This window comes from Eublepharis macularius, chromosome 3 (assembly GCF_028583425.1).
Source record: "Eublepharis macularius isolate TG4126 chromosome 3, MPM_Emac_v1.0, whole genome shotgun sequence".
Lineage (NCBI taxonomy): Eukaryota > Metazoa > Chordata > Lepidosauria > Squamata > Eublepharidae > Eublepharis > Eublepharis macularius.
In genome coordinates, this window is record NC_072792.1 from 50,003,660 (window position 1) to 50,031,644 (window position 27,985).

At 38.5% G+C, this 27,985-nt stretch overlaps 1 protein-coding gene across 1 annotated transcript in view; it reads right to left on the bottom strand.

Annotated features, from left to right (window-relative positions):
* MRPS9 (mitochondrial ribosomal protein S9) overlaps positions 1–24,768 on the bottom strand; it is a 55,469-nt gene extending 30,701 nt beyond the window's left edge. Inside the window, exons 1-2 of the mRNA XM_054973842.1 lie at positions 24,643–24,768; positions 7,865–8,047 (exon numbers count right to left, since the gene is read on the bottom strand). Of these exons, the coding sequence (XP_054829817.1) occupies positions 7,865–8,047; positions 24,643–24,732 (273 nt within the window). The 5' untranslated portion in view covers positions 24,733–24,768. The remainder of the gene's footprint in view (positions 1–7,864; positions 8,048–24,642) is intronic.
* Between the last annotated feature and the right edge of the window lie 3,217 nt (positions 24,769–27,985).

The following is a 27,985-nucleotide window of genomic DNA, read 5'->3' on the forward strand; positions in this document are numbered from 1 at the left end:
TTCACCACTACTGAAAAAGAAGCTGTTGATCCTATCCTTGGCTGCCATCTTTTTATTCATTTAAAAAGTTATACATAGTCCTTTACAACATAGTGGGCCCAAAGGCCAAAAAGTCATTAGGCAATTTCTCTCATGAATATCTTACGAGTTTTTGAGAAATGAGAGAAACCTTATCATTCAAAGTTACAGAAAGAAGGAACAAGTGTACCTTGAGTCCAAGGAGATAATAGTTTAAATAAATGAATTAAATCAAGATGGATTCAATGGATTTCCAAATTCATCGCAAATATTTTACCTTAGTAGCAAATCCCACTAATTTTTAATAGAATATACTTTCAAGTCAACAGCACTAACTCAGACAGCTCGTCAACCATACAGAAACTTTGATGTTCATAGAAGTTATTCCACTTAAGTTCAATGGTTGAGATCCTTCACGTGTTCATTACAATGCCAGGTATACTTGGAATGTAAAAAAGGTATCATGATGTGTGGAGACTCCGTATGTGTATCACAATGCATAGAGAACACTGGGGTGATCAGAATGTAGTTTTAAGATTAGCACATTAGATATGTTGAACTGGATAAATAGCTAAATAGTCATGAATTACATTTCCAGTTAATTATTTTAAACTGTGTAAGAACACCATACTTGATGAAGCTGGTTGGAACCTGGTCCATTCATGGGTGGTGGAAAACCACCTGGGATATCTAGGTATGCTGCCTTGATATTCAAAAGACAGGCAAGGTACAAACGTAATAAATAAATGGAATTCAGCATATTATGAACATTATTCAAGATTAAACATATTATGAGCCTGACCCTTGAACTCTTACATAGAAATATATGCTGGACAAATACTTTTTTTTGCATGCACAATGTTGAAAAATAAATTTCAAGTCTGCAGTTAGTATTTTCCTCTCTGAAGAATAGCATTTCATTGCTAGTTACATTAAATCAAGGCTATTACGTGCTGATAATGTATTTTCTGTAGACACAGATTGGTTTGTCAATGTTGTCAACCCACTTAATATGCGCAAAGTGTATAAAGACTTCACCTATTACTTTATTAATACCCTATTGGCATTCTAAACAGAAATTCTGAGAATTCAGCAGCAAACAAAAAGGATTAGCTTGATTTTATGAAATGGTACTTTATTTCTCTTAGCACTTGACGAATTCCCATTTGTTAGTCAATGGGGATATTGTACATAAACCACACAGAGTAGGTGAACATCCATTTGTGAACAAATGGGGATTAATTATAATAACAATAGGAAAACCCACTGTGAGCCAATGGATATTAAATACCATAAAAAATAACATATGAAAAGAATATATTATCAAATACTGGGACTAAGTATGTGTACTTATTAAGAAGTCTCTTCTTTACTAGCCTGCTTGACTTGATTCAAACATTAATCTCAGCTATGAAAGCAAAAAGTCCATAACTGTAACAAAATAGGTTATTTTTTGTGTACATCCTAAGCAGACACAAAACAAGACTATCAGCCTAATCCTATGCATGTTTATTCAGAAGTACTTCTGAATAAACTTACTTCTAGGTAAGTGTGTCTAGGACTGTAACCTAAGGCAACTATGAAGCCATGGATTAAGAACATTCTGTTTACATTAGACTTTTAAAAGGCAACCCTGGTTCCTTCTTGGAGCTCTAGCCATACTGCCAAAATGGAATCTACTTTGAATCTCCTTGAAAACCTTATCTGCAAGCAAACTACTATAGTTCACTTTAAGCATGCACTTCAAGCAACTTTTAATAGTATACTGTATTAAACATTCACAGTTGCAAAGTTTTCTATTGGTGGATGCAGGCTTCAAGTTTTATTTTGAGTTGTGGCATATTCATGGCCAGCACTCTCTTTCGTCTAGGTTGGCAAGACAAGAAAATCTACAGTTGCTGTCCTATAAAAGTTTAACATGCAGTGCCGTCTTGAGGAACCTGGTAGCAGCCACCACCAGCATCAACCCTTGCATCAGGATAATGATAACATAGATGTTCTTGCATGGCTCTTTTTTACCCTCATACCTGAGGCCTAAACAATGTTACATTTTATTTTCCACCTTTCTTCCATCATGGCACTCCCTGCTGTGTATAGTTTCAGGTGGTCTTCCATCCACACATAGGAAAGATCCAGACCAAGTTAGCCTCTCAATCGCTCAAAAATTTGACATTTTTGAGATGACAAAAGCCACAGCAGCTTCCAAAGGGCACCTCTGCATGTACAGGACAGCTCTGAAATAGGTAAACCATAAATTCAGGACAACTTCAAATGTCAAATTTGATGCCATTCCAGTAACTGCCATCAGATGAAATAAGAGTAAAACCCATGCTGCTTAAGTGCAAGACTGTGCCAAATGTGAATCTTTAGACTGCGGCCCAGTATTGAGAAAATGCTGGAAATCCTACGTAACAGGGCCAGATGTTCAAAAACACATTCCTGCCTATTACTGCCACCAAGATACTCAAGATCATGCTGCTCCCGGGAGATAGTGGATTCTGAAAAACAACTGAGTGGGAGGGGAGAATCAGTGGAATCATTTAGTCTGGTTCCAACTCATATGATATTGAGGTAACATGGAGCTTCCTAAAATTTTGCAGGGAAGAGTCAGGCCTATATGCCTATGTAGGTTTCCACATCAGCACCACTTATCATAGACATAAGAGACGCCCTGCCAAGAAAAGGCAAGTGATTCCGGGAAATCTGCATGGTTAACAACTACAACAGGGAGTCCTCAACATGCATAAGCAGTTGTTTGGCAGCAACCACGTAGCCAAGATATGAATAGGGCCTCAGACTTACCATGAACCAATTCTTTGTTAGGTAGGAAAGGAATCTCAAAATGTGTTAGCTATTGTATTTTGTCACTTGCAAGGGGAGAAAGTGTTATGGATAAACTCTCATATATTCAGAACCAAATCTGGAAAGTACTTATTACATTAACATTAAATCATTAGCAGAGAAATAAGCATTCTTGTCCATTATTTCAAATAATATTAATGGTACATTCCAACAACCCTTGAAATTCAACCCTGTGGTTCAAATACACCTTTATGGAAACTGGCATATGCTACATAGTATAGCATTGCTTAAAAAGAAGCTACGGGGCTTCAAGAAATTGTTTTAATACAGATAACCAGCACAGATATGTGATGCTTTTAGCAAATATGTATATGCAGTATGTGCGCTATGATTTGCATTTTATTTTAAAGACTGTGTACAGAAAGAGAATACGCTAGCAATAAGATTTTTAGGAAAGCTCGGTATGTCAGAATTTGAGATGTTTCCCAGCTCTTTTTACTGGGGTATCACAGATAAAACATTCTCTTCCAAAGCTAGGGTTTTTCAAGTTAATGCTCTTATTCCTAGACTTAGACTTTCTTTAAACCAACCTATGGTGTACTTTGGCATTAAACAACATAAGATATCCTAAATCTTCACTAGTAGTGAACCTGTAACATATACAATTAATATGCTCTTGCTGGAAAGAAAGCTCTCTTTTTCTTTTTAATCAATATGCTTTAGGCCACAACATTTTTTGGAAGAGAACAATCTCCCACTACCCTTGGCAAAAGGCATTTGTCAATGGGACCAGTTTCTTAAAAACATTTGTTTTACATTTAACTATTAGACAAGTCATCTGCATGTCAATATCAACCAAGACCTTTGGCCTACTCCTTCCTCTGAAGAGCCCCAGTGCCAACATATTAATTCAATATAGTAGCAGCATTTACTTTTCTTGGTAAGTCTGAATAAGAAAGTTTTCGAATTAGACTGACAAAGATGAAGCAGGAAACTGTCACTGCATTTAATAGATAGTAAAATTATTATTATAAGTAGGCTGGGAGTACTTTGAGGGTAATGTCCTACATGTCAAGTGATCTGCTTGTTCAAAAACTAAGGCAAATTGTTTATTCCATACGTTAAAAGTGAAATCGCAAAATAAAAGGATTACATTCTCAACTCAGGGAAAAGCTCTAGGTCAGGACTGCAATCTCTATTAATTAGGTATCCCAGCTGGGCAGCGGGTATGCAGCTGTTAACTTGATCAATGACTTACCTAAATGTCATCTCTACTGATTCGCTTATAAATTACTAGCAAGTGAGACTAATGTACAGGTGCTAATTTATTTAAACTGTTCTCTACACTTCTACATAGCTTTATAAACTGCATCTGGCACCTAATGTTAGCTGTCAGTTGTACTTAGACATGCCTGTCCTAACGACTCTGTTCATTAGAAATGAGCACAAATTATGAAATATTGTGAAAAATGATACATCAAATGGAATGGGCAAAGCGAATCAATTAGAGAAACTTCATACTGCATATTCACACATAGGAGAATAAAACATCCTGATTTCAGAGCACGGTCTATAATACCAATTAAAAAGCAATTGGAAGACTTCTGCGGAGTTATATATCAATTTGCTGGGTTCCCCCCACCCTTCCCCAAGACACACACTTGTAATTTACAGCTTAACTTTATTTCTTAAAAAATAAAATCACTAGTAAAAAGCTCCTGAAAAAAGTGCTGACAGACTGCTAACATATTTCCTCATATAACTTGTTTTAAAACATACACATCCAAAATGTCAGGAAGAAAAAGAACCCTAGGATGTCTATTCTGCACGTGCTGATTAACAGTAGACGACAGGAGATGCGTAAGCACTCATCAGAAGGAATTATTACCATTCCAAGTGTAAAGCCTGATAATTCTGCTGCCAGTGCTAAGCAGCTTTTATATTTTTATAACAGAAATTTAATTATGCATAACAGACACTGTTATACAGCCTAAGTATTTACAACACCTTGATGTTATGTGAGCAAATTGAACAAGCATTATAAATACTGTGCTTTGCTAAGTAAAATGTTGCTCTTTGTTGTCTTCATCTTTTTACACATATAAGATAAAAACGTTGAACTGGTCTTACACCTGAAACCTGTAGGGAGAAAATGAGACTGTACAGGATATAACCCATTTTCTTGATGAGTGGGGTGCTAATGTACTAGGAAGGCTGCAATAAGAAAGGCTTGAGCTGCTGCTAGCACACTAAATTTTGATGGCTAATCTAATCTTACTGTTTTTGCAACCACCTGGCTGGGGACCAGGACTGACCCAGTCTACTTTCTCCTGCTCCACAATATTAAAACACATTGTGTTCCTGAGGTTCTGTTCCAGTAGAACAAGCCTTTCTGACCTTCCATAGATTAAGATTTTTTTAAAAGTACGAGTATCAGAGTTAAGCCGAACTGCCACAGACAGGAAACTAGCCACTTATTTTAAGGTTAATAATACTAACCATAGCAACATTCGCTAAAAATGGTCAATGAACAGATGTAAAATGGAGGTAGGGGAGCCATTTCTTGCAGAAAAGGGTAGATGAAAGCGGATGATAACTCAGTCTAATGTTCATGCTTTGCCTCCACTTGGTTTGGTTTGAAACCAAAACATAAGATTTGCCAAGAGGAAAGCAACTGGAGAGGATCAATTTTGGGGATAAGCATAGGCAAATATAAAACACCCCTTTCTAACACACATGCAGTGCCACAATCATATCTAATTATGCACCTAGACAGGGGGAATGTGCTACTATGAAATTCACAGTGATGCTGATTTTCTTTCAGCATGTTCAGGTGTGCGCCAAATGTACAGCAGGACTCCCAAAAACTTCAAAGAGAAAAAAATTACCTAGATGAGCGACAAGCAGAAAAGTATACAGACACATGAAAATGAATGGGATAGGGCCTAAGCAAATGAGCGATTTGACTCTAAAGGAAGTGTTATAAATAAGACTATTCAAGATATAAGCCTTTTATTTTTAATTCCTCAGCATTTCAGTGTATATAAACAAACTATGAAAAATTATTATTGCCTGACTGATGCATATACTGCTTTGATTTTACCTATTCCTACCACTCAAATGGCAACCACTGGATCAGTATTTTAGAGTTCACTGTTAACAGCACATGCTGCATAGTGTCTGGCCTTCCCTGCATTCATCTACTATCCTCCCCGTCTTCACCAATCAGGTCCCTACATGCAGCAATTCAAAGCTTTTCCATCCCACCTATGAGTTATTCCACCTTCCTTGTCCAGGGTCAATCCACATCTTTGCAGTACTGTCAGTGCAAGGGTATGCAAACCCAATTTCAGTTTACATCTGACTTCTGTATCATATCTTACTAAGAATAAGAGAGAAATTAGGCTAGAGCAATGCTCAAACTTGACAGACCTTACTTCTGATGAAACATGCAGACCTAATAAAAATCAGTGGGCTCAAACATGAGCCCACTCAAACACAGATATAGCTTAAAGTAATGGAATGCTTTCTATAAGCTTTTGAACACCAATACTGATGCTCCAGTGTGCACCTTTACAATAAAACTATCTGAGAGTAATGCAACTGCATAAGAAGATGGCCTCATGCTGACGCACACAGTACAGTGGTCAGAACTCAAACCAGATTCATAAATTGCCAAGTGATATTCAGAGTCTTTTCCTTTAAAGCTTTCAGCTATAGCCCACAGAACTAAACACAAGTTTTGCCATGGCTTTCTGAAAAGCAGAAAAAGGAAACCAGACAGGAGGCATACTGAAAAACACAAAACAAACATCAGGATGCAAGTCTAACATTCTGTTTCCAGCAGTGCAAGCTAGACATGTTGGTGAGCTCAAGGTATAAAGGCAATGCACACCCCCTGTGCAGAGTACTGCATCTTTATCATACATCATCCTTCCTCTAAGGAGTTCACAGTGACACCAATGGATGGGATTATCCAATATTTTGCTTTATAACAACCCTGTGAGGTAGGTTAGGTTGGGTAGGTGATTGGCCAAGGCTACCCATGAGCTTCACAGCTTGAACCCAAGACCAATACTCTCCTCCTTCTACCAGACAGGCTACATATCTCAGACACTGACATATGATGCTTTATCATACAGGGTACCAAAAAGGACAATGATGGGAGGAATGGAGAGTGTGCCTTTCAACATATTAGAAAAACCACACATGTTGTTGAAGAACAAGTCATGTCAGACAGGTTCCTGTCTTTGGAAGTTAAGCAGACTGTTACTCAGAAAGCCTTTCCTGCAGTTGTGCCCCAGATATCAAACTCCAGCCTGACACTATTTTAGGTGCTGAACTGTCTACCTTCTTCCCCCAAGGCTTTGGTAATCAGCATTTTTAAAAAATTGCTGCTTTATTATTTCTTGTGTGTTCTCAGAGACTAGTTTCGATTTCTCTTAATTAATACTGGTTGCTCTGAATTGTTGTTAGCTTCTGTTTTCACTTTGTAATTGCTTTTATGGTGGTTATTTTATAGAATTCTCTTAAGCCGCTTGATTGCTATATAATAATAAACACACTGGAGTAAGTCCCAGAGGGACTTATTCCCAGGTACAATCGCACAGAATTGCAGACCATGTTGAAAAAGGTCACTGACAATGCTAGTCGTGGTAGTATCATACATGAACCCCAGTATAAGTATACTCAGCAGGTCAAATTACGGGTAAATGCTTCCAAATGCTATATAAACTTTGATAGTGGTTCTTACGACCTCAGATCAAGGGGATTATCCATTAGTAGTTTTAAAAAGAACCTGCTGTGCTTTAGCAAGGTATAGTATAGAGCACTGCACTGTGATGTCTGACCTCGCACAGTAGTAGGGGTAGAATCTCTATTCAGAGCCACAGTTGCAATGTTTTCTATGTATAGTAGTGTTCTCTCGTATTCTGACAGTTCGATTAAAATTCACAGAGAGCAGAGGGGCTCATGCTGAAGCAAAGAGCTTTCAATTCTGAAACCCTACAGTAAATTACTTCTCCAACTGAGCAACCATACTTACATCAATATCCTCTTGGGTAAAAGTTTCTGGATCTTCTCCCATCATGTTGGCTAAATGTCTCTTTCCTATGTTGAACTCTTCAATCTGTTTTTTAATAAAAGCTTCTGTGTACTTTCCAGGTCCTGAAGTGGCAACATTGTTCCTCTGCACTGCTGTAGTACTGCTGCAGATTAGTCTTGATGTCTAGAATAAGGGAAAACAAAGGAATATTTAAACAAACTGCATTATCAAAATGAAAACATGAACAAGGCTTGCCCATTAGCACAGAAACGAAGGTGACAGAACTGTTGAGAAACCTGTCAATCTGCACAGATCTTCCAACAGTGTACAAAACCGTAATGACACACTGTCCCACAGGTTGGGCGTAGACCAGAAAAAATCCAAATCTCTACTCACAGAGTTTACTGAGTAGCTTTTGGTAAATTCTCTCCCAGCCAAACCTATCTCACAGGGCTGCAGAGCTCAAACCACAAGGGGGAAAAAAGAAAGGCCTACCAGTACAATACAGTTTTAGACTTTTTTCATAAGAGAATTCACTCAGAAATTTGTGTTAAACTGTACTGAACCTCTGAGATTTGAGCTTATATGAATGGAATGAAACTTCACTGCCTCCCTTCTGAAGCACAGTTCAAGAAGCAAATATGATACATAAAAGTGTAACAAGAATACGTTATTGTTCTGTAAATATGTGCCATCTGTCCTTAATTTCTTTATAGACTGTTATTTCCTAACAAATTACATGTCTAGAGCCAGCATTTCCTAATGTAGCCAGAAAACAGGTATTACTACACAGGTCAACATAAGCACTTTTAAGAAATAAACCACAGTTCATGTGCACTACCCATCAGTCAGATAATTGGGTAAAACAAACTTGTTGGATAAAAGTAACATTCTTTTTCCATGGCCAAATTCCTCATTTTATTGGTAAGAATCACTCAAATAGAATGACCTTGTTTAGTCTTACATCTGAAAAAAAATCTTATTTTCCATACTGTTGTCCTATTGCTTAACTACCGTAAGAGATCAATGACCTTCCGTCTTTCAGCTAGAAACATGAAATATGCCACTTCCATCCTCCCTCCTGTTGGCATTGGTTTAGTTGAATATTTCATGAAAAAAATGCAAACGGAGTAAGCACGTGCAAGAATCAGTATATTTTGGCAGTACAGAGCTGTAAAGTATTTCAATTTCATATACAGAAAAAAACCCACTTGTTCTTCCCTTTAGGAACTGCTTCCACCAGTATCCATTTCATTGGTGTCAAAGAACAGTAAGACATACAAGATGAACTGCACAATCCATCCCAGAAATGAGACCTGGTACCCTAAATTTGCTTCTCTTCCATCTTTACTGTTATGTACCATGTCTACTAGATTGTAAAATGCTATTCTGTATTATAAATCACTCGGATAGAAAATAAATGTATTAAATAAATAGATAAGTGTATAGGCAATATTTTAGTGCTGTGATTATAACATTTGGCTTTTCACAAATCTGGGAAGCTTTCTGACTAGAATAGTAGAGAAAGGAAGATAGATGTACACCACTTAGGGAAGGTATAGAACCCCCCGCCCACAGACCCCCAATGTATCAGACTTCTACCCATCTAAGTCTTCAGAGCATGGCAATTTTCTAACTTTTCACTGATAAAACCCAAGATTTCTAGAGAGATCAAACCTCAAGCTAACAGCCTAGATACAATTGTCAGTGAACAATATGGGACTTATTTCTAAGTAAGCTTGCTTAAGGATGGAATCTTAGCTCCTTGTTCTGCACACATGTATCTTGTATCTTGGCAAACTTTTCAACAGCTTCTTAAAATTTCAGATAGCAAGAAACCAATCCTTCCCATAGCCCCTGGTTCAGTTGCATATTGACTAAGAAGCCTCATTTGAAATTTCTGGTTTGGAGGCTGACATTTTTGGCTGAACAATGTATTCCCTCCCTCTTAAAACCCTAGTACAATTGCCATCAATGCCTACTAGCGAACACAATCCCTGCTTGAAACAATGGTCCAAGAGACAGTTATCTTCTGGCTTTTGTGGAAGACTATAAGATACGGCTAGACAGATTTGTTTTTCTTTTAACCAAGATAATCAGTGGGGAAGACAACTGTAATTTCAATCAAGCACTCTGCCAAAGGAACAGAAGAATCACTGGCAAAGCAGTAATGGCTCAAGCTTGGCAAAAAGCCATCTTTATGCACTACTTTATTTGTTCCTGTGTTCATATTAACAAAGCTTCTCAGCAGTCTAATTATTCCATAAACAGATTACTGGAGTTGTCTCCCTGGAAAGAAACAAGCCTCTCTCACACACATACAAAAACGCCACCCAGCAGAAGTTGGGGAGTACAAACTTGCAAGTCTACTCAGCAGGCAATAAAAAGCAGCAGTTTAAAGGGGAGCCCAGTTAGCTGTCAATTTTTAAAGCTACAACTTGAACATCTTTTATTTCCATTTCAATTTCAGACTCCTCTTGATCCCCATAGGAAAGTCGATGTAATGTTTACTAGCAAATGTGTTCCTCAGACACAGACTATTGAGGGTGGAACTCTTCCTACTAATAATAATTCTGATACAAAAATTCATCCCTGGATCAATTCTATTATTCCTTACTCCACTATTAAAGCTCACAATATTAGGCTAACTCCAGCTGGAAACACTCAGCCGTCCTCTGACTATTCCACCCCAACCATAATAGTTGCTTCATTTACAAACAGAGCACAGATGAAGGCAAAGGGGTTACAGATAGAAGTGTGCGCTTCGGGTTTCTGATTCGGATAAAATACCCGAATCAGACCCTATTTGTAAAGATTCAGGATTCCTGAATTGGGGCCAGCATGGTGGCCCTGATTCGGAAATCCCGAATCAAAAGTTTCCCCAAAGCATTTGGGTTGCTTTGGAAAGCTTCGGGGTGAGTTTAAAGGGCTCCTTTTCTGCCGCTTGCAACCAGAAGGTCCCTTTAAACTATCAGCTGGCAGGGGGGAGGTCCCCCCGCTGCCTGACAGCTGATAGTTTAAAGGGCCCCTCTTTTCTGCCACTTACAAGTGGCAGGGCCCTTTAAACACCCCAAATACCTGAATCCAAAGTGGCTTGCCGCTTCGGGTTTTGGGTATTTCTGAATGTTTTTCCTGCTTCAGGTAAACCCAAATGTTTTCTGGGTGCACACCCCTAGTTACAACTCTATTTTGCTGCTCCAGATCCCCAAAGAGATTGATCCTGTACCAGAGTGTTTCAGCAAACTCACAGCTATAGTATCACAATGCTTAAATAGCTAGGTTGCAATGCAGCACTTTGCTCATTCAAAACTTACTACTGCCATGAACTCACCAGGTGGCCACTCCTCTCAGGCCCAGCCCCCCTGCTCCATGGTAAGAACACCTCTGACTTTGTTCACCACTCTGAGTGGGCACTAATCTGTCCAGAACAGCAGTATACAAATGAGCTATTACATTGTTTTATTATGTAATATTATTATATATCTTCAAAATCAAGCTGATCATTTCTTTATGTATTCCTTTTCTTCAGCTGGCCAGCATCGCTTTTCCAGGCTCTAAAGGATAGTTAAGCTATCAGGATGCTACTCCTTACCCATTTAAGAAATATCAGCCAAATATTTCGAGTCATTAACCTACCAAAGGAACTGCGAGACTGCAACAGGTTTAAGAGCACCATAACCAGAATGTGGAGAACCTGATAGGCTGTGTGAAGGATGTTACATCGATTTCCTCCCCTCCCTGCCTGTTCATGTATTTAGTCTTAATGGTATTATAATTTATAATTTGTTTGTCATGTTAGATGAGTATGTATATGTATTGTCTTGTCATGGTCCATCGGTCTGTGCAATAAACATACATTCATTAATACAATTTTATGTCCTATATCAGACATCAGTCAACATCTGCTAGGCCTGTGGTTATTACAAAGGAGGAAACAAATTATGTTCAGAGTGCTAGTTTAAAAGTTCCTGCACTTCCAAATTCAGAGTTTTTAATTTATAAATTTAATGTTCACTAGACTGAGCACAGCTCTAACATTTCACGTATTGAGTAAGTCAGAGAATATATGTACGCTTGCAAATTGCTACATTGTGTCACAGATATAACTAGTACTATAGAACAGTTGCTGGAGATGACCAAGAAAGACATACAAGATGCATTTGCACACAGAAACAGGGCTAGCCCAGGCTCATAACTAGACAGGCCACACAGTGTGTAGGGGTGTGCAGTTTGGGTTTCCAATTCAGGATAAATACCCAAATTGGACCCAATTTGTAAAGATTCAGGATTTCCAAATCTGGCCCAGCATGCTGGCCCCGATTCGGAAGTGCTGAATCACAGCTTCCCGAAGCAATTCAGGTTGCTTTGGGGCTTTCAAACCCCAGCTGGCTCCAGCTGACCTGCGGAGAATCCTGGCCAGCTGGAGTTTAAAGGTCCCTTTCCGGCCTTCAGCTGGCCCATGGAGGAGGGAGCTCTCCCCACAGGCCAGCTGGCATTTAAAGTGCCCTTTCCCTGCTGCTTGAGTGGCACAAAGGGTCCTTTCAGTGCTTCAGCTGGCTAGTGGGGGGGCATCCCCCTCACAGGCCAGCTGAAGTGCCAAAAGGGCCCTTTCCCTGGGGGGCCCTATGCTGAGGCTACCATAGTTGCTAGAGACCCATCCCTTCTCCTTCTGTTCTCTTTGAGAAGGGATGCTTGAGTCTAGTACCTGCGGTGGCGGCAACCTTAGTAGCTCCTTCTGTGGCTGCGAGTCGCCTGTCAGCTTCGGCCTGCCCTCACTGACTCTTTCCCTCCCGTCCTTTTGGCCCTACTGCTGGCCCAACTACACTTCCCAGGTAAACTTGCGGGGACCTGATACATGGGCATCTTGTGTTATTTAGCTCTGAGGTACTGCAAAACCAAAAGAACTACACCACAGAAAACAAAAGACTCCATAGACAAATCAAGTTAGTTTAGAAATTCACTTAAGACATTTTGGACAATTCTCTTTGAATTCGTTTCACTTCTTACACAAAGAAGTTCTCTTGTACGTTCTCTAAGGACAGAAAAAATAATTCAAATAAAACACTGTACAGGAGTATTTTCCATAATCCAAACTCTCAGATACATATTAAAGGGACTGAATGATTAACAGTAACTAAAAAAAGAGAAAGGAAGTGGTCTTCAAGAAAATTCTGGACACAAGTATACCATAAGGACAAGTTATCTACATGCCCTGTGCATACAGCCCACGTCACCACTCAGTAAGATTTATCATTCAAGTCCTTTGCAAATCTGCATGGTTATTATGAGGTCTTACTCATAATAGCAGGTGTTAAAAGCACCTCTAACATGTTCCTTGCCCTATTTTAACAACTGCAATGGCATCACTTCTCCTTTAACAAAGTCCTTGTGGCTGGTTCCTTTCTCAGAGAACCTTGTCGATCTCCCTGCTGCTAATGCTAACTCCACTGGCCCTGCTAACTCTGACCATAAGGAGGTAATTCTATGATCTGACAATATGCATTTTCAACAGCATCTGCTGGCTTGCATTTAAATCCCAGTATTCAGACCCTTAGCAATTAGAATCATCAGGACTACCCAAGAAAGAGTAACACAGTATCCCATCCAGTTATTAAAGCATATGATGTAAAGTAGTACTGCAGTTATGGTTTCACTAACTATAACCACTGCTGTGGCTGGTCCACTGGGAAAAATATTTTAAAAATAAGCTCACCACAGTAACAGAAATAAAATAGATATACTTGACAAGAAAGCTTTCTAGATAGATTTGTAAACATTCTAGTTGTGTTATGTAAGGTTAGATGGTATACACTAGCTAGCTGAACTTGCTTTATGTGCATCTTATTACATTAAATTGCAAGTGTGAAAGTTTGAAGTCACATATCTTTGGCAACAATTTTGAGTAATCAGTACTGCAATGTAAGGAAGTGCCCAAATGAGTAATAATCGGTTATGTTAATCTGCAATGGTTGTTTGCTCTTATGAACACAAATTACAATGTTATCCTACACCATATCCACTTCCAAAACACATTCCAACTTCACACTTCAACAAGAGCTAAAATGTTCACTATCAGTACTGTAGAAATGGATGCAAACTACTAAACAATCTATAATACTGAAATACAATTATAGAACAACAGCTTTTAAAAAGAACATTTTTTCCTTTCAACCAAACACCTAACTCTGAGAAAGAAAAAAAAGCCTTCACTGCAAACTAATGAAGTGGTCTGACAGTGTGCCTAAGTACCACAGGACATTTCCAGAACCCTATAATGACATTTTGGAAGAGCCAGTCCCGTCCCCACCACTCCATGTTTGAGAACCGTTTTTAATAAATTTTTCAAGAAGTTAGTTTTAGGTTTGTATTCGTTAAGAATTATCATAAGAGACATTGACTTGTTTCATTGTTGGTGGTGTTCTTTCTTTTTAAAATTATTTTATTTTATTTAAACAAAAGGGGGTACAGAAAGAAAGTGGGTAAGAAGGGGAGGAAAGTCAAGATGAATATATGACTATGTGCTACAAAGGTTACTAAAATATTGATTTCAAAACCCAAAGCCTTTATTAATATTAGAGATTAATATAATTATAATTAAGCTTAACTAGTATATTTTCCCATCTGTACTACACAAACAAAATTAAAGCCTATTCCTGCTTATTATTTAATATTAATAATAATAATAATAAAAAGACCTTGTTATTTCATTATTACTCCATGCTATCTTTTTTCTTTTTAACAATAACAATTATTGGCAATATCGCTACTTGTTTCTTGGTATAACTGATTACCATGACCTTTAGTATAAATATGAAATACTATAAAAGATTTTAACCTATTTATATTCCTTATCTTGAACAAAAAGAAATTCTTATATCCCTTCTGCATCTCTTTGCCTTATGCTTATACTTTACTTTTCAATAAACGTGTTAACTTTATACCAATATATCCAAATTATACAATCTGATTTACCAATTATTTACCTAAACTACCTATTATTTTTATATAATTAACTATCTTCAAATCAAATTATAAAATATCAATATACAATTGCTTTCCAATTTACAGAATTAAAACCTCATATAAATTTTATTCATTATAAACAAAATATCTTCCCCATTTCTCTTCAAATTTGTTGATAGGTCTTCTATTGATATAATTCGTCAACTTTGCCATCACCGCATATTCTGACATTTTATCCTTCCAAATTTCTCTAGTGGGGTGTTCTTCTTTCCATTTGCTTGCCATTACTATTCTTGCTGCCATCAGTTCATGCAATGTTCTATCGATGTTATCTGGTATTATTCCCAACAACATGATCTGGGGTTTCATGGCAAAATTAACTCTTAAAATCTTCTGAATCTCAGCTTGTATATCTTTTCATTTTTTTTTTTACTTTTTTTGCATGTTCACCACATATGAAAGGAGCCATCTGCTCCTTTACACTTCCAGCACAATCCTACATATTCCTTGTCCATTTTTTCATTATCTTTTGGTGTAATATACCATCTAAAAAACATCTTATACCAATTTTTCCTAAGTGCCTGGCAGACTAGTCCTTAGGGTTTTTGATCCAGTCTGTAATCCAAACCAAACCAGCTGCTTCGTAATATAATTTCATATTTGGGACTGCCAATCTACTTCTTTCATCTTGCAATACCTTAAATCTTACTCTTGACGGTGTTCTTTCAAAGTTGATTTCAGAAGTTCTTCCTTCACCAACGTCTCCTTTCTTTGCTGAAGATGGAGTGGTTGCAGAAGCTGTTTGGAGTGGAAGTGTGCACCAAAAAACCCAAGGAAATTCAAATCAAGTTTTCTACTGAATCTGTGAAAAAAATTGGAATGCCCTGAATTCCAAACTGGTCCTCTAATTCAGTTCAAGTATTTCCGAAAAATTCAGTAATATTCAGACATTATTCCCTAAGGGAAAATTGATCTGGGGCTATCCAGTGAGTTGGAAGAGGGTTATTTTTCAACCAAATCTCACCAAATTTGGAGGGAACCTACTCCTGACTTTCCTCTAAAGACCCCTCTCCAGTTTCAGGAAGACTGGACCCTGTGAGCCAATTTTATTGGCTCCCAAAGCTTATCCCAGCCACTTCATTTTTTCCTATGGGAAAAAAGTCAAAGTTGACTTCCGCTGCAGAAACACACTGGGGCAAGGCTGTCATGTCCAAGGCACATTCCCAAATGCAAGCTGAGCTTATACCACAGAAAGCCCAAGAGAACCAAACTGAAGAACAGGAATGGAATCCATCCAGAACCAAAGTGAAGCAAGGGAACCAACATCACATCAGAGAATTACATCAATTTCACTAAAACCAAACTAAAGCAAGGGACACTTTTGCAACTTAGCTCAACAGAAGCAAATAAAAGCAAACAGAACATCCAAATTTCACTGTATTAGCCCAAGTACAGTATTTTAATTCAAATTCCAAACTGAACTGCACACCCCAAGACTAGATCGCCATGCCTTCTTTCCAGTTATTCTAATGAAGAAAAACCTCCCCATGTCAACCGTTCTATGCTAACCCACTACAGAACCAGTAGTGCTGGTCAGGATATCTCAAAAGGCACTTACAGGGGGCCAGGACAGATGACAGAGAACTACCATGTATATACAAGGCAATAGGTCCCTCTTTCTCCCAGCAGACAGCTGGACCAACAATTTTTTTTTACTTCTTAGTACCACCAGCATGTAGGTTTTCCTGCAGAGTTTAGATTGTCTTCCATTATCCTCTCGGAACCAGAACACAAAACCTTACAAAAGACTTTCTCAGACTCTTCATTGGACTCCTTTTCTGGGCTTCCTTTGTCAGACAGCTCCTCGCCTACTGGCTTCTGAGCTGAGAAGTAAATGAGTCCTTGGAAAGAACAACAATAAGATCATCTTATTCTCATCTTGGGAATAACATCCCCATTTACTGGACAGCGTAGTCTTTCATTGAAATGTTTAAAGGAAGGAAGGTGTCTGGAAGAATCAATTGTCTGAGTTCCTTTCTGCTTTTAAAGGAAAATAGCATTTGGTAGATAAGGCAGGCACCCACATCATCACGTGCTTCAAATCTTTTAGCCAGTGACTTTATTTTGAATTCATTTTGTACCAGTAGTGGTAACATTTCTCCTGTTTACCACTCTTAATATTTCCTTGTAGGACTGCCATATATTAGTATGTCTCCATTTACTGGGTGCAACCCAAGTGACTGTATAATTTTCAAACTATAACTTCAGCACTCAAAGCTGGCTGCATGTGAACTCTATTGTGAAAAATGTGGAATTCCAGCAACTTACTTTTTGTATAATCTCTAGCCCCTACAGAATCTAAGTGTTTTAAAACGGTTAGTGCCTTTGATAGGTTTTAGAAGTATGACTGAAGTAGCCATAACCAAGCTATCAACACCTGTGCTCGTGTTTAGGAATGCTGTCACTATCAAGCTCTTGGCCTGTTTTGGTAATTTTATGGTTGTTTTCAGAAGAACATTTTTTACTTTGTGAACTGCCCTTAACAGATGTCTGGAAAGGCAACGTAATTTTTCCAGATAAATATCACAGTGATATTTATAGTGCACAGAACGTGAAGCAGCCCAAGATTTCCAACAATATTCATGATGTTTGGATCATGGTTAGATGTCACATTCTCCAATTTTAGCCCAACTGGAGTAAGTCATTTCCTGACCATCCCAGTCATGTATAGCAGAGACAGAAGGTGAGACAAATACAGGTTTGCTGCCTCTCTGCAGCATGTGAGTCCACATTTTAGCAATCCACTGATAAAAAGTGGATGGAAATAACTTTCAACTGAAGCATAATCATCTCTGCAAAAGACAGGTATTATTCAACATAAAAGAGGATAGTAGATTCATTGCAAGCACACTCTGAGGCCATGGGGTGTGTTGGGTGCCACTGTCAATTCCTTGTTATTTTCTCCACGGTAGAGTACTGTGTGGAGCTATCCACTGGTGAAGTGATAGAGCAGATGCTGCTTCAGGAATTACATACAAAGGAAATGCTCCTTTGGGAACTAAATACAATGAGAAATGATGCCAAATGGAAAAGGTCCTACTCTTATCAGGCATCCTTGATTCTAAATCTGAGCCCCTGCCATTTTCAGATGATGCAACTGAGTAATCAGAGGACAACAATAAACAGCAGTAACTTCCCTTAACTGTATGTAGGTGCTGGGTCTGAAATAACATAGCTAACTGTGGCAGCTTGCCTTTTTGGCCTCCTAGAAGTATTGCTCAGGAAAAGCAACTAAACAGGAGGTAGATGGTATGGCAGAAGATTCCGTGCTGATCTCCTTCTCAGCAGCAGTGAGCAGTGAAGTTACTTCCTCCTGTTCAGTCATTTCCTGTTCAACGTTACACATGTCCTGTTGTTGAGATTCCTCCTGGACAAGCATTTTGTGTACAGACATATCATCTGCTCTGCAAAGCATCTCCACAGTAGTAAAACTACTGCGTCAGGCACTCCAGTGTGGAACAGCTGTCACTCTTCTACCAATTGTGTTTTCCTCATTCAGCTAGACATTCCACAGAAGCAGAAAAAAGTACGTAATTGTGGGTACTATTAGAAGTGAAAACTTGAATTTGACCACGTGCAATCAAGGGTCTGATTACACATTACAAAAAATGCCATTTCCACTTAATCTTCATAATTGCATGACTGCTCCACCCCATCTCCTGTATCTTGCTCTGTTTACAGTTCTTAGTGTCTGACTGCTGACCACAGCTGACACTGTTTTTGTTTAAAATTTTACATATTGCATTTAAGTTAACATCTATGTTACTTATTTTTAAAGTTATGCCCTGAATATCAAACAGATTCAGAAAATCTAGCAATACAGCACTGAGAGCAGAAGTCAGATACAAGGTTACAGTTGCATATCGAAGTCCTTTAAAAAGTTTTTATAGGTGCTTAAAATAATGATTAGATAATTTTTGACAAACTTGAAATGAAGTGTTTCCTTGAGCCAATAAGAGACTGCCTGTCACATTTGAAAACATACTTTGTGAAAAAAAACCAAACACAATTTTTGAACCTTTTCCTCCTCCTTTCCGCTGAAAGGAAAAAAGCTCATAAGAAATGAGCTGAAATTCGGAAGTTCCTTCTTGTCATAGAGAGAGAAAAATGTTTTTTTTGAGGTGGAAATGAAAGATATGCTGGGAAGATTGCCGAAGACATACATTTTTTGTTTACAGGGAGGTGTGACTTCTCTTCATGCTATCTTACAGGGTCAGAAAATAAATACAAACTTGTGAAAACAACCAGATAACACAAGCATTCTGTCAAGTGTAACCAGACTGTAATCCTCTGATACGTCAGTAGAACATTCATGAATAGTAACAGAAGAATTTAAAATTAAAAAGTGACCAACTACTCCATCATACATCCCTAGCCAGCATTCATAGCTCTGCCCAGTTCTATTCATATCCAAGATGCTTGCCACACCACTCACCAAAAGTTACTTTGAATTTAGATGGTTTTTAAAAAGGTTCCCTAGCACCTTTCCCTGAACATCCACATGCAAATACCATTTACTCACCTCATCAAACTTTCTAGATGGTAACAGCTGCACAGGTGCTTTTCAAGGCTCCACAAATCACAGAAGCTAAAGTCACCAAATGCACTGTATTTGGCTGGTAGACAGATTAAGATGTCTTCAAGGCTGTACTGTCAGTAAATCAAATGACGACTATACACCTATCTACAGTTGACCCCGCACAGAATATGAATAGTAGAAAATGGGAGGAAAGTTAGGTGTGCCTTCTCTTAAGCAGAACTGATACCAGTATGCTTGTGAACAAAGCACTGAAAATTAGGAAATGTGAAGGTTGGGGATGTGCCCTCTTTCGGAAAGTACAATCTGGCAAATATTTTCTCCTTTAGAACAAATGAGATATTTTTAAAATGATATTTTAATCAATTAAAATATGCAGTATAAAGATTTTCATGTAAAACAATCTATAGCATTAAATAATTCCTGTATACAGACATATACAGTGTATGTATACAGTACCTGTCTAGAACAGGGGTGAGCAAATTGCCACATGCGGCCCGCCAAGACAGTCACCTACTGGGTGCCTGGCACCGAAAGAGCAACGCTCTGCAGCTTTTCTCCCTCACATAGCTTGCAGCTATAGATGATATGAAATTAGCACAATAAATAAATTGAATAAAACTACCACTATTTTATTTAATTTATATTTATTGATTTTTATGATACAATTCATACCTTTTCTGAAATGCAAAGTTAACTAATGAATACAATCATTTTAAAAGGTGCGGCCCTCCGCTAACATCCGCTCCCACAAAGTGGCCCCCGAGCCAAAACAATTGCCCACCCCTGGTCTAGAAGAATGGTATATAAGCACAGTTATTATATATTTATAAGAAAACATACTATTAAAGGGTTCATTGTTTTCAGTGTTACAAAGTTTAACGTATCCAAACGTGTAATCCTGTTACGATTATATGAGACTGGTTCTGCTCAAACAATACGCTTCCTTTTGTTTACTATAAAATTTGTGTTTTCTGTTTTTCCTTTTGTTTTCTCTACTTTTCAGGTGGCAACAACTAAGATACATATGCTAATACAGCACAGGACTCAGCCGTTTCCAGCTCTTCCACTCTAGCACTGGGCGTATTCAGTTCTGCTCGTAGAAGCCTATTAGTGCCATCCTAAGCAGAGTTACAGCCTCTAAGTCCATTGAAGACAATGATCTTATATTAGGGTATATATCTGCTTAGGACAGCTAAAGCTTGTCTAAGTGACAGCTACTGAATTGGACATCTTAATTATAAAACCCCCCTCCCAAGTCATCTACAAATCTACTTGCCAGAACTAGCAAATGCTCCTGGACCTTTGTTGAAGGAGATGACTAGCACTACAAATATATTCCCTTGGCCTATACAGCAGTTCGCCAAAGAGATGACACAGGAGTCACTCACAGTTCTTACTTTTTTTTACTTTAAGAAACAGCCACAACCATCCCCACCCCCAACATTTGCTAATGAATTTAATTATACTGTGAATTAATTTAATTATACTATGTCTATCTTCATAGGGAAAGGTAAAAGAGAACGCATAAAGCCCTATCCAGTAGAGTGGATGCACTATTCATTTTATTGAAGTTAACTAGATGTATTTATTAACTACATTTGTAGCCCATATCTCCTGCAGGAAGTTCCCAGGAGTTCTTTTTTTTCATAATCCTACTTTTCAGCCACTCTCTCTCCCCTCTCCAGCAATTCACTGTCATTTACTGTCATATATTTTGCATTTATTTAGAAGATTTGTATCTCACTTTTAAGCCCAATTAGAACCACCAAGGTAATTAACAACTAAAAACAGTATTATAAAAACACAACACAAAATTAGTTAAAAACAGAACTACATTACACACATGAAAGTAGACAAGGGCCATGCTTCTTTGTTGCTCCTCCTGGATCTTTGATACAGTAGATCATGCCATCCTATTGAGACGGCTGGAGTCAGAAGTGCCTTGGACTGGAGACAGAAGTGCCAGGGGACGTGCCTTGGACTGGTTTAAATCGATGCTCATGGAATGGCCCCAAAGGGTTGCAGTTGGAGACCAGTGTGGGAATTATCTTCTGAGGTTTCACAATATGCCATCTTACATCCCATGTTATTTTACTTCTATGTAAAATTTTAAGGTGAACTCTTTCAGAGCTGTGGAATTGGTTGTTATTAATATGTGGATGATGAACCACGCAAATTCGTGGCCTGTTCTGCCTCAGGCCCAATTCAGCTCTATATCACCCTATTCAAATCACTTTGTTATGCAGTAGATGTTTTAAATCACTGCCTGATAGCTGTAGTTAATTGGCCGAAAGCAAACAAATTGAAACTGAATCCAAACAAGACAGAAGTGATGCTGGTTAAGAAGGTGGAGAAATTTAGGACACCGAGCTCCCCACTTTTTTTTTTTTTGAAAAATTTTTTATTGGGTTAGAATCCATTATTTTTACATTTACATTCAATTTTCCCCAATTTTTTCATCTCTAACCCCCTCCCTTTCCCCCCCTTTTTGTTGACTTCCAACAGCTTTCCAACCCTTTGTCCCCTTTCCCTTACTTCTATTAGATTCCTCTATCTAAAACAAATATATATTCTCCATTATTCTAAGCAGTACATCCTTAACTATTTTTAACATTGTATGCCCAGACTGTAAGTCTTTGTTTCCATCTTAGATAAACAATTTATCCCATTTTTCAATTTCAAATATTTCTATATATCATAAACCATGTAAATCATACATTCATTTATATCAAACAATTTGACTTATTCTCTATATATTACTCATTCTATCTTTTTATAATAATTCTATATATCTCTCATAACGTAGTCAATCAATTTGACTCATCTGTATCTTCAGACATTCAGTTTGGTACAAAACTTACCAAAAAAAGAAAATATTGTTAGTTAATCAATCAATCAATCCTTATATTTAATCCTTATAGTTAATTATTTTCTATCTATGTTCTGTTTGTTAACCTATATATATCTATATATATATACATATATACATATATATATATATATATATATGTCAATCTATTAATCTGACTGCTTATTAATTCACATTTATCTCTTCTCCCCCCGGTAAAGTCTCCCCCCTCTACTTCAGTAGTACTTCAGTACTTCAGTAGTTCTCAAACTGCCACAGTTTTCCTCCCACCTCCCATTTCTTCTCCAGGTGTTGTTTCAGCTTCTCCCAGTCTGTGTTGAACTGCCCTGAACTGCCCTGAGTCCAGATCTCTCAGTTTTCTTGTCATCTTATCCATTTCAGCCATATACAGCAATTTGTAAATCCAATCTTCAATAGTTGGCACTTCTTGTACTTTCCATTTTTGCGCATACAAAAGTCTAGCTGCTGCTGTCATATAAAATATCAACGTCCTGTGTTGGGCTGGAATTCCCTCCATTCCCAAGTTCAGTAGCAGGAGTTCTGGGTTCTTATTAATTTGAAATTGTAAAATTTCACTCATTTCTCTTATTATTTCCCCCCAGTACTGCCTGGCTACCTCACACGACCACCACATATGATAGAGGGAGCCCTCACGCTTCTTACATTTCCAGCATTTATTAGAAGTATTCAAATTCCCTAGCGCAATCTTCTTTGGTGTCATGTACCAACGATAGATCATTGCCTTCGACAATACATCGATAGATCATTTTGTAAATGTTCTCTTTGATATTAGTACATGTCGTTGTCTTCATTGTAGTTTTCCACAAGTATTCCCATGCCTCCATTGTTATTTCTTTATTAAAGTTTATAGCCCATTTCACCATTTGTGTTTTAACTGTCTCGTCCTCAGTATACCATTTCAGCAGTACTTGGTATACCTTGGATATTCTTTTCTTATCTTCTTTAAGAAGGGTCTGCTCTAGTTCCGAGTTCTCTATTCGTATACCTCCCTTTACAGAGTCCGAATTATATAAATCTCTGATCTGTCTATACTGGAACCAGTCGTAGTTAGGTGATAGTTCCTCTTGCGTCTTTATTCTGAGTTTGGATGCTTCAGTTTTAGTTATTTCTTTGTACGTTAAACATTGTTGTTCATTATCAACAGCTCTCGGGTCTATCACCTCATATGGAACCACCCACAAGGGAGTTCCTTCTTGTAGATAAATTCTGTACTTCTTCCAGATTATGTATAGACTTCTCCGTACAAAGTGATGCAGGAACTGTGGTCTGTGGTCTGGGGGAGCCCAGTGGCGCCTGGTGTGGACTTTCGGGGACCACAGTTCTTTTTGTCAGATGCATCTGGCAGGGAGAGCTGTGGTTATCGAAGGCTTATACTACATAGGAATTGGATGCTTTTACTGCTGCAAACTAACACGGCAAACTGACTCCACACCAAAAGGAGATGTTTACGTTTACTAGCAAAGGAATGTTTTGGTTGCCTCCCCGCTAATTGCATCCTGTCCCCTTCTGATATATGTCCCCTTCTCTCCCCTCTCCACCCTCCTCTTCTGTATTTGACCAGTTTGTATCATGCATCTGACGAAGAGAACTTGATTCTCAAAAGCTTATGCTACAATAAAATTGGTTAGTCTTAAAGGTGCTACTGGACTCTTTCTGATTTTGCTACTACAGACTAACACGGCTAACTCCTCTTGATCTATTCCAGAGTAAACTCAATAGACTTCAACCGAATTTCTTTAAACAAGGTATAAAAATGAAGATTATATATATATATATATATATATATATATATATATATATATATATATATATATATTAGTTGTTTTTATGAACATAAACCTCATTTGGAACAACACAAAAGATCTTTTATTCCTTTTTAGAGTCTTGATAGAAATCAAATACAATTATATTAATATTTAGGTGAGGATTTTCCAGCACAGGGATACTGCAAAAGGGGTCCACCACCCCACGTTCCCGTGCTAATTTTGTTCATCGTCTACTTATTAAAGGCATAAAAAGGTGCAGGGTGGGGGGGAACTAAAACGGAAACTCCAGTTCCCATCAGGCTTTTGCATTAAAACATCTTCGGTTGCCTAGGAAGCAAGGAGTCAGAACCATCACATCAAAAGTGCAGGGGAAGGTACCAACATTCTGTACTGCCCCCGCCGTTAGTCACAAAACGCGACCATTTTAGATACAATAATGACGAAAACCCGGGTGGAGGAGGGAGGGAAGACACGAGGAAGAAAATCGAGCGCGCCCAAAGCTACGAAACGCCGCGCCCTAAACAAGCGTCTTTTCCTCCTCCCCAGTGCGAGCTCTTACCTTGGATCCCACCAACGGTTTCGCAATGTTCGTCCCTGCCACGCGCCAAGCACAACCACCCGCTATCACGCGCCCCACGGCCACAGCCATATTAACTGAGGGGAGGAGAAAGCGGGCACGCTTCCCTAATCGCTGAGTACGTCGCCACACTGCGCAAGCGTCCGTACCGGGAGGAAAACGCGACGACTGATTCGCGGCAATGAAAAGGAGGCGGAGCCTGGAAAGCTCAGAGATAATTGTAGCCAACTGTTGTTTCGCGCGCATTTTTTTTTAAAGGGAGGCAGGGTAAGGTCAGGTCTCTAATATTTCCGAAGCGTGAGCAAGTTTACAAAACATCTCCTGTTTCTGACGCCCCCATGTAGTACCGTCGGAAAAAACCCTATCAATGGTCTCCAAAAGTAACGACTGGACAGGCATAAAACCACTGGACAGGCACACTAGGACAGAGGTCCTAGTATCAATGCTACTGGGTCACTTGCCCGTTTAACGTTACAAGTGTGTGTGTAGGGATATTCTTAGGCAATCAGAAAATGCTGCTTTATAGTAACGACAACTTTCAATTTATCTACCGCCCTTCAGGATGACAACACCCACTCAGAGCGGTTTACATATGCTATTATTACCCACCCTGTGGGGTGGGTGCTGATCATCCAGCCTGTGCTATTGCTGAAAAAAATCTCCCCATGCCACAAAAGAGAAACTTAGAAGACAGCTGCCTTTCCCTCAGTTTCTAGATTACTTGGTTGCTGCAGGCAACTGGTTAATACATGAGTTGGCAGTAAAGAATAAAAATTAACACCTATAGGGGCTAAAAAAATGTAAATGTACAATTAAATAAAATTTAAATACAAGTAAAACCTAATGGTAAATTCTAATTTAACAATTACATGCTGCTTGTCAGTACATTATTACAAACTTTCCACCAAGCAGTAAGACATCCCAGGGTTATCTTTATGCACTTATGAGGCATCAGATCCCCAGAGAGATAAATCTTGCATCCTAAGTGTTTCATATTCAGCAAGTACATATCTCACTTTGCCTCTCTGTTCCAAAATTCAAACCTTCACCCACTGTGAGGGATTTGTCACTCTCATTACTCAATTGAGCCCAGCTTTCTTTTCTCCATGAAGAGTTTGAGGGTTTGGCTTGAGTCTAAGCTTTCCATAGATAAACAGGTGTCCATCGTGACTAGAACAGCATTTTTCCATCTTTGCCAGGCCCGACAATTTTTCCCATATCTATCTCAATCCAACCTTGCCCCGTTGATCCATGTGATGGACAGCTCTCATTTAGACTACTGCAACCTGCTCTACATAGGACTACCCTTGAAGATGCTCTGGAGACTTCAGGTGGTGCAGAATGCAGTTGCTAGGTTGCTGACTAAGTCACCATAGTCAGTTCATGTAACACCTATTTTGAAACAGGCTTACCTGCTAGCCTTCAGATTCAATTCAAGGTGTTGGCCCGAACCTCCCCTCCTCCCGCCTGCTTTGTTCATCTTTGCAGGGCTTGCTGGTGTTCATAGCCCTGGGGTGGCATGACTTTCTTTCATCAGGAAGAGGGCCTTTACGGTTTTGGCGCCCTCTCTTTGGAATGCACTGTCAGAAGGCTCTCATGCTCAGTAGTACCTATTGATGTTTCAGAAATCCTGTAAGGCAGAACTATTCCAGCATACCTTTGCTATTTAACATTCTTTGTGAGACAGAGCAAATTGTTGTGCATTTTTATCTACCTGCAATTTTTATATTATTTGCAGGATTTTATAGGTTGGAGTTGGGAGAAGAGTGGTTTTTAATTATTTTATTTTGATTTTATTGAATATCATATTTTTTCAATATTGTAATTGTTGTGAACCTCTTTGAACTCTTAACTGAAGAAGAAGCAGTATAAAAATTGAATAAATAAAAAACATAAAAAAATAAATTCAAAAGATTTAGTGAGTCTTTGGCATGGCTGGTGAGCCACATTGTGTGAGCTTGAGATCTGATACTAGTGTAGAGAGGCCATATTTGGTTGTAAAGGTCACTGGATGGCTTTAAGATAGTCACTTTTTTGCATTGCAGGGGTATGAAATTAAAATAGGGGGGAAATGTTCCATTTATGGTTCTTTAATCTCCTTGAATGAAGAGTGAAATATAAACATTAATAAAAATAATGGATTGTGTTTACCAGGGGATGAATATCCAATTTCTAGAAGCAAGGGTAGAGAAAAGTATTTCCCAAATGATGCTTTTTAAAAAAAAAATAGTATGTAATTGTGTGTGTGTGGGGGGGGCTTTATTTGAGTCTGGACATGTTCAGTATCTGGGCTCAGCCCCAGAACAGCTGAGGTAACAAAAAGAAATGGTTATATTTTGTGTAGAGACCATTTACTTAACAATTTAATATCTTTGCATAGAACTAGGATTAGAAGGAAGGATTTCAGGTGATAGGATATGGTGTGAACCCCAGTAAATACAGAAGTGTGTACACATTAGGGTTGCCAGCTCCAAGCTGGGAAATTCCTTGAGATCTGGGGGGGGGGGGTGAAACCTGGAGAAAGTGGGGTTTGGGGAGGGAAAGGACCTTGGCATGGCAAAATTCCATAGAATCCACCCCCCAAAGTAGCCATTTTCTCCAGGTAAACTGATCTCTGTGGCCTGGAGACCAGCTGTAATTCCAGGAGATCTCCAGGCACTACCTGGAGGCTGGCAACCCTAGTACACAGAGCCTATTTATCAATTGAATATTTCAAATCCTTAAAATATCTCTGTATTCAAGGAAAGAAGGTTGTTAGTCTCTACAGTTTATAATTGACTGGTGAGTAGTAAGGTATAGTTTTAATTAGTCTTCCATTTTCAAAATAATTAGATAGGCTGTGAGAAACATGTTGATATTAATGAAAATGTGGACAGCTGAAAAGAACTCTTGGGGGTACTGATTTGGCATTAAAGGAATATAAGAGTGACACTGTAGAGATTTATTCAAAAACAGTTTAGATATCACCTTCTCCATTCTTGTTCAATTGGATCCATATTCCTACCGCGGACATCTACCCCCTCATACCCACACTTGCCCTTTTTATTTCTACTCTTAGCTGCCTATGCTTGCAGCTCATTCCTTCTCTTTTATTTTTCTCTTACCTTCTCCCACTGATGGGACATGTCAGGGAAGAGGGTGGGTTACATGGGGTTTGTTGTTATATTTACTATTCTATCTGTAAAACAATAAAAATTGTATTTAAAAAAACAGTTTAGGTATTATCTTCCAAGTTGAGGCTGTGGGTTGCTGGAGCTCTCGGACTGTATATCCAATATTTTTCTCATTTCAGATTGTTTTTTATAAAGTAGTTTCTGTATGGTAT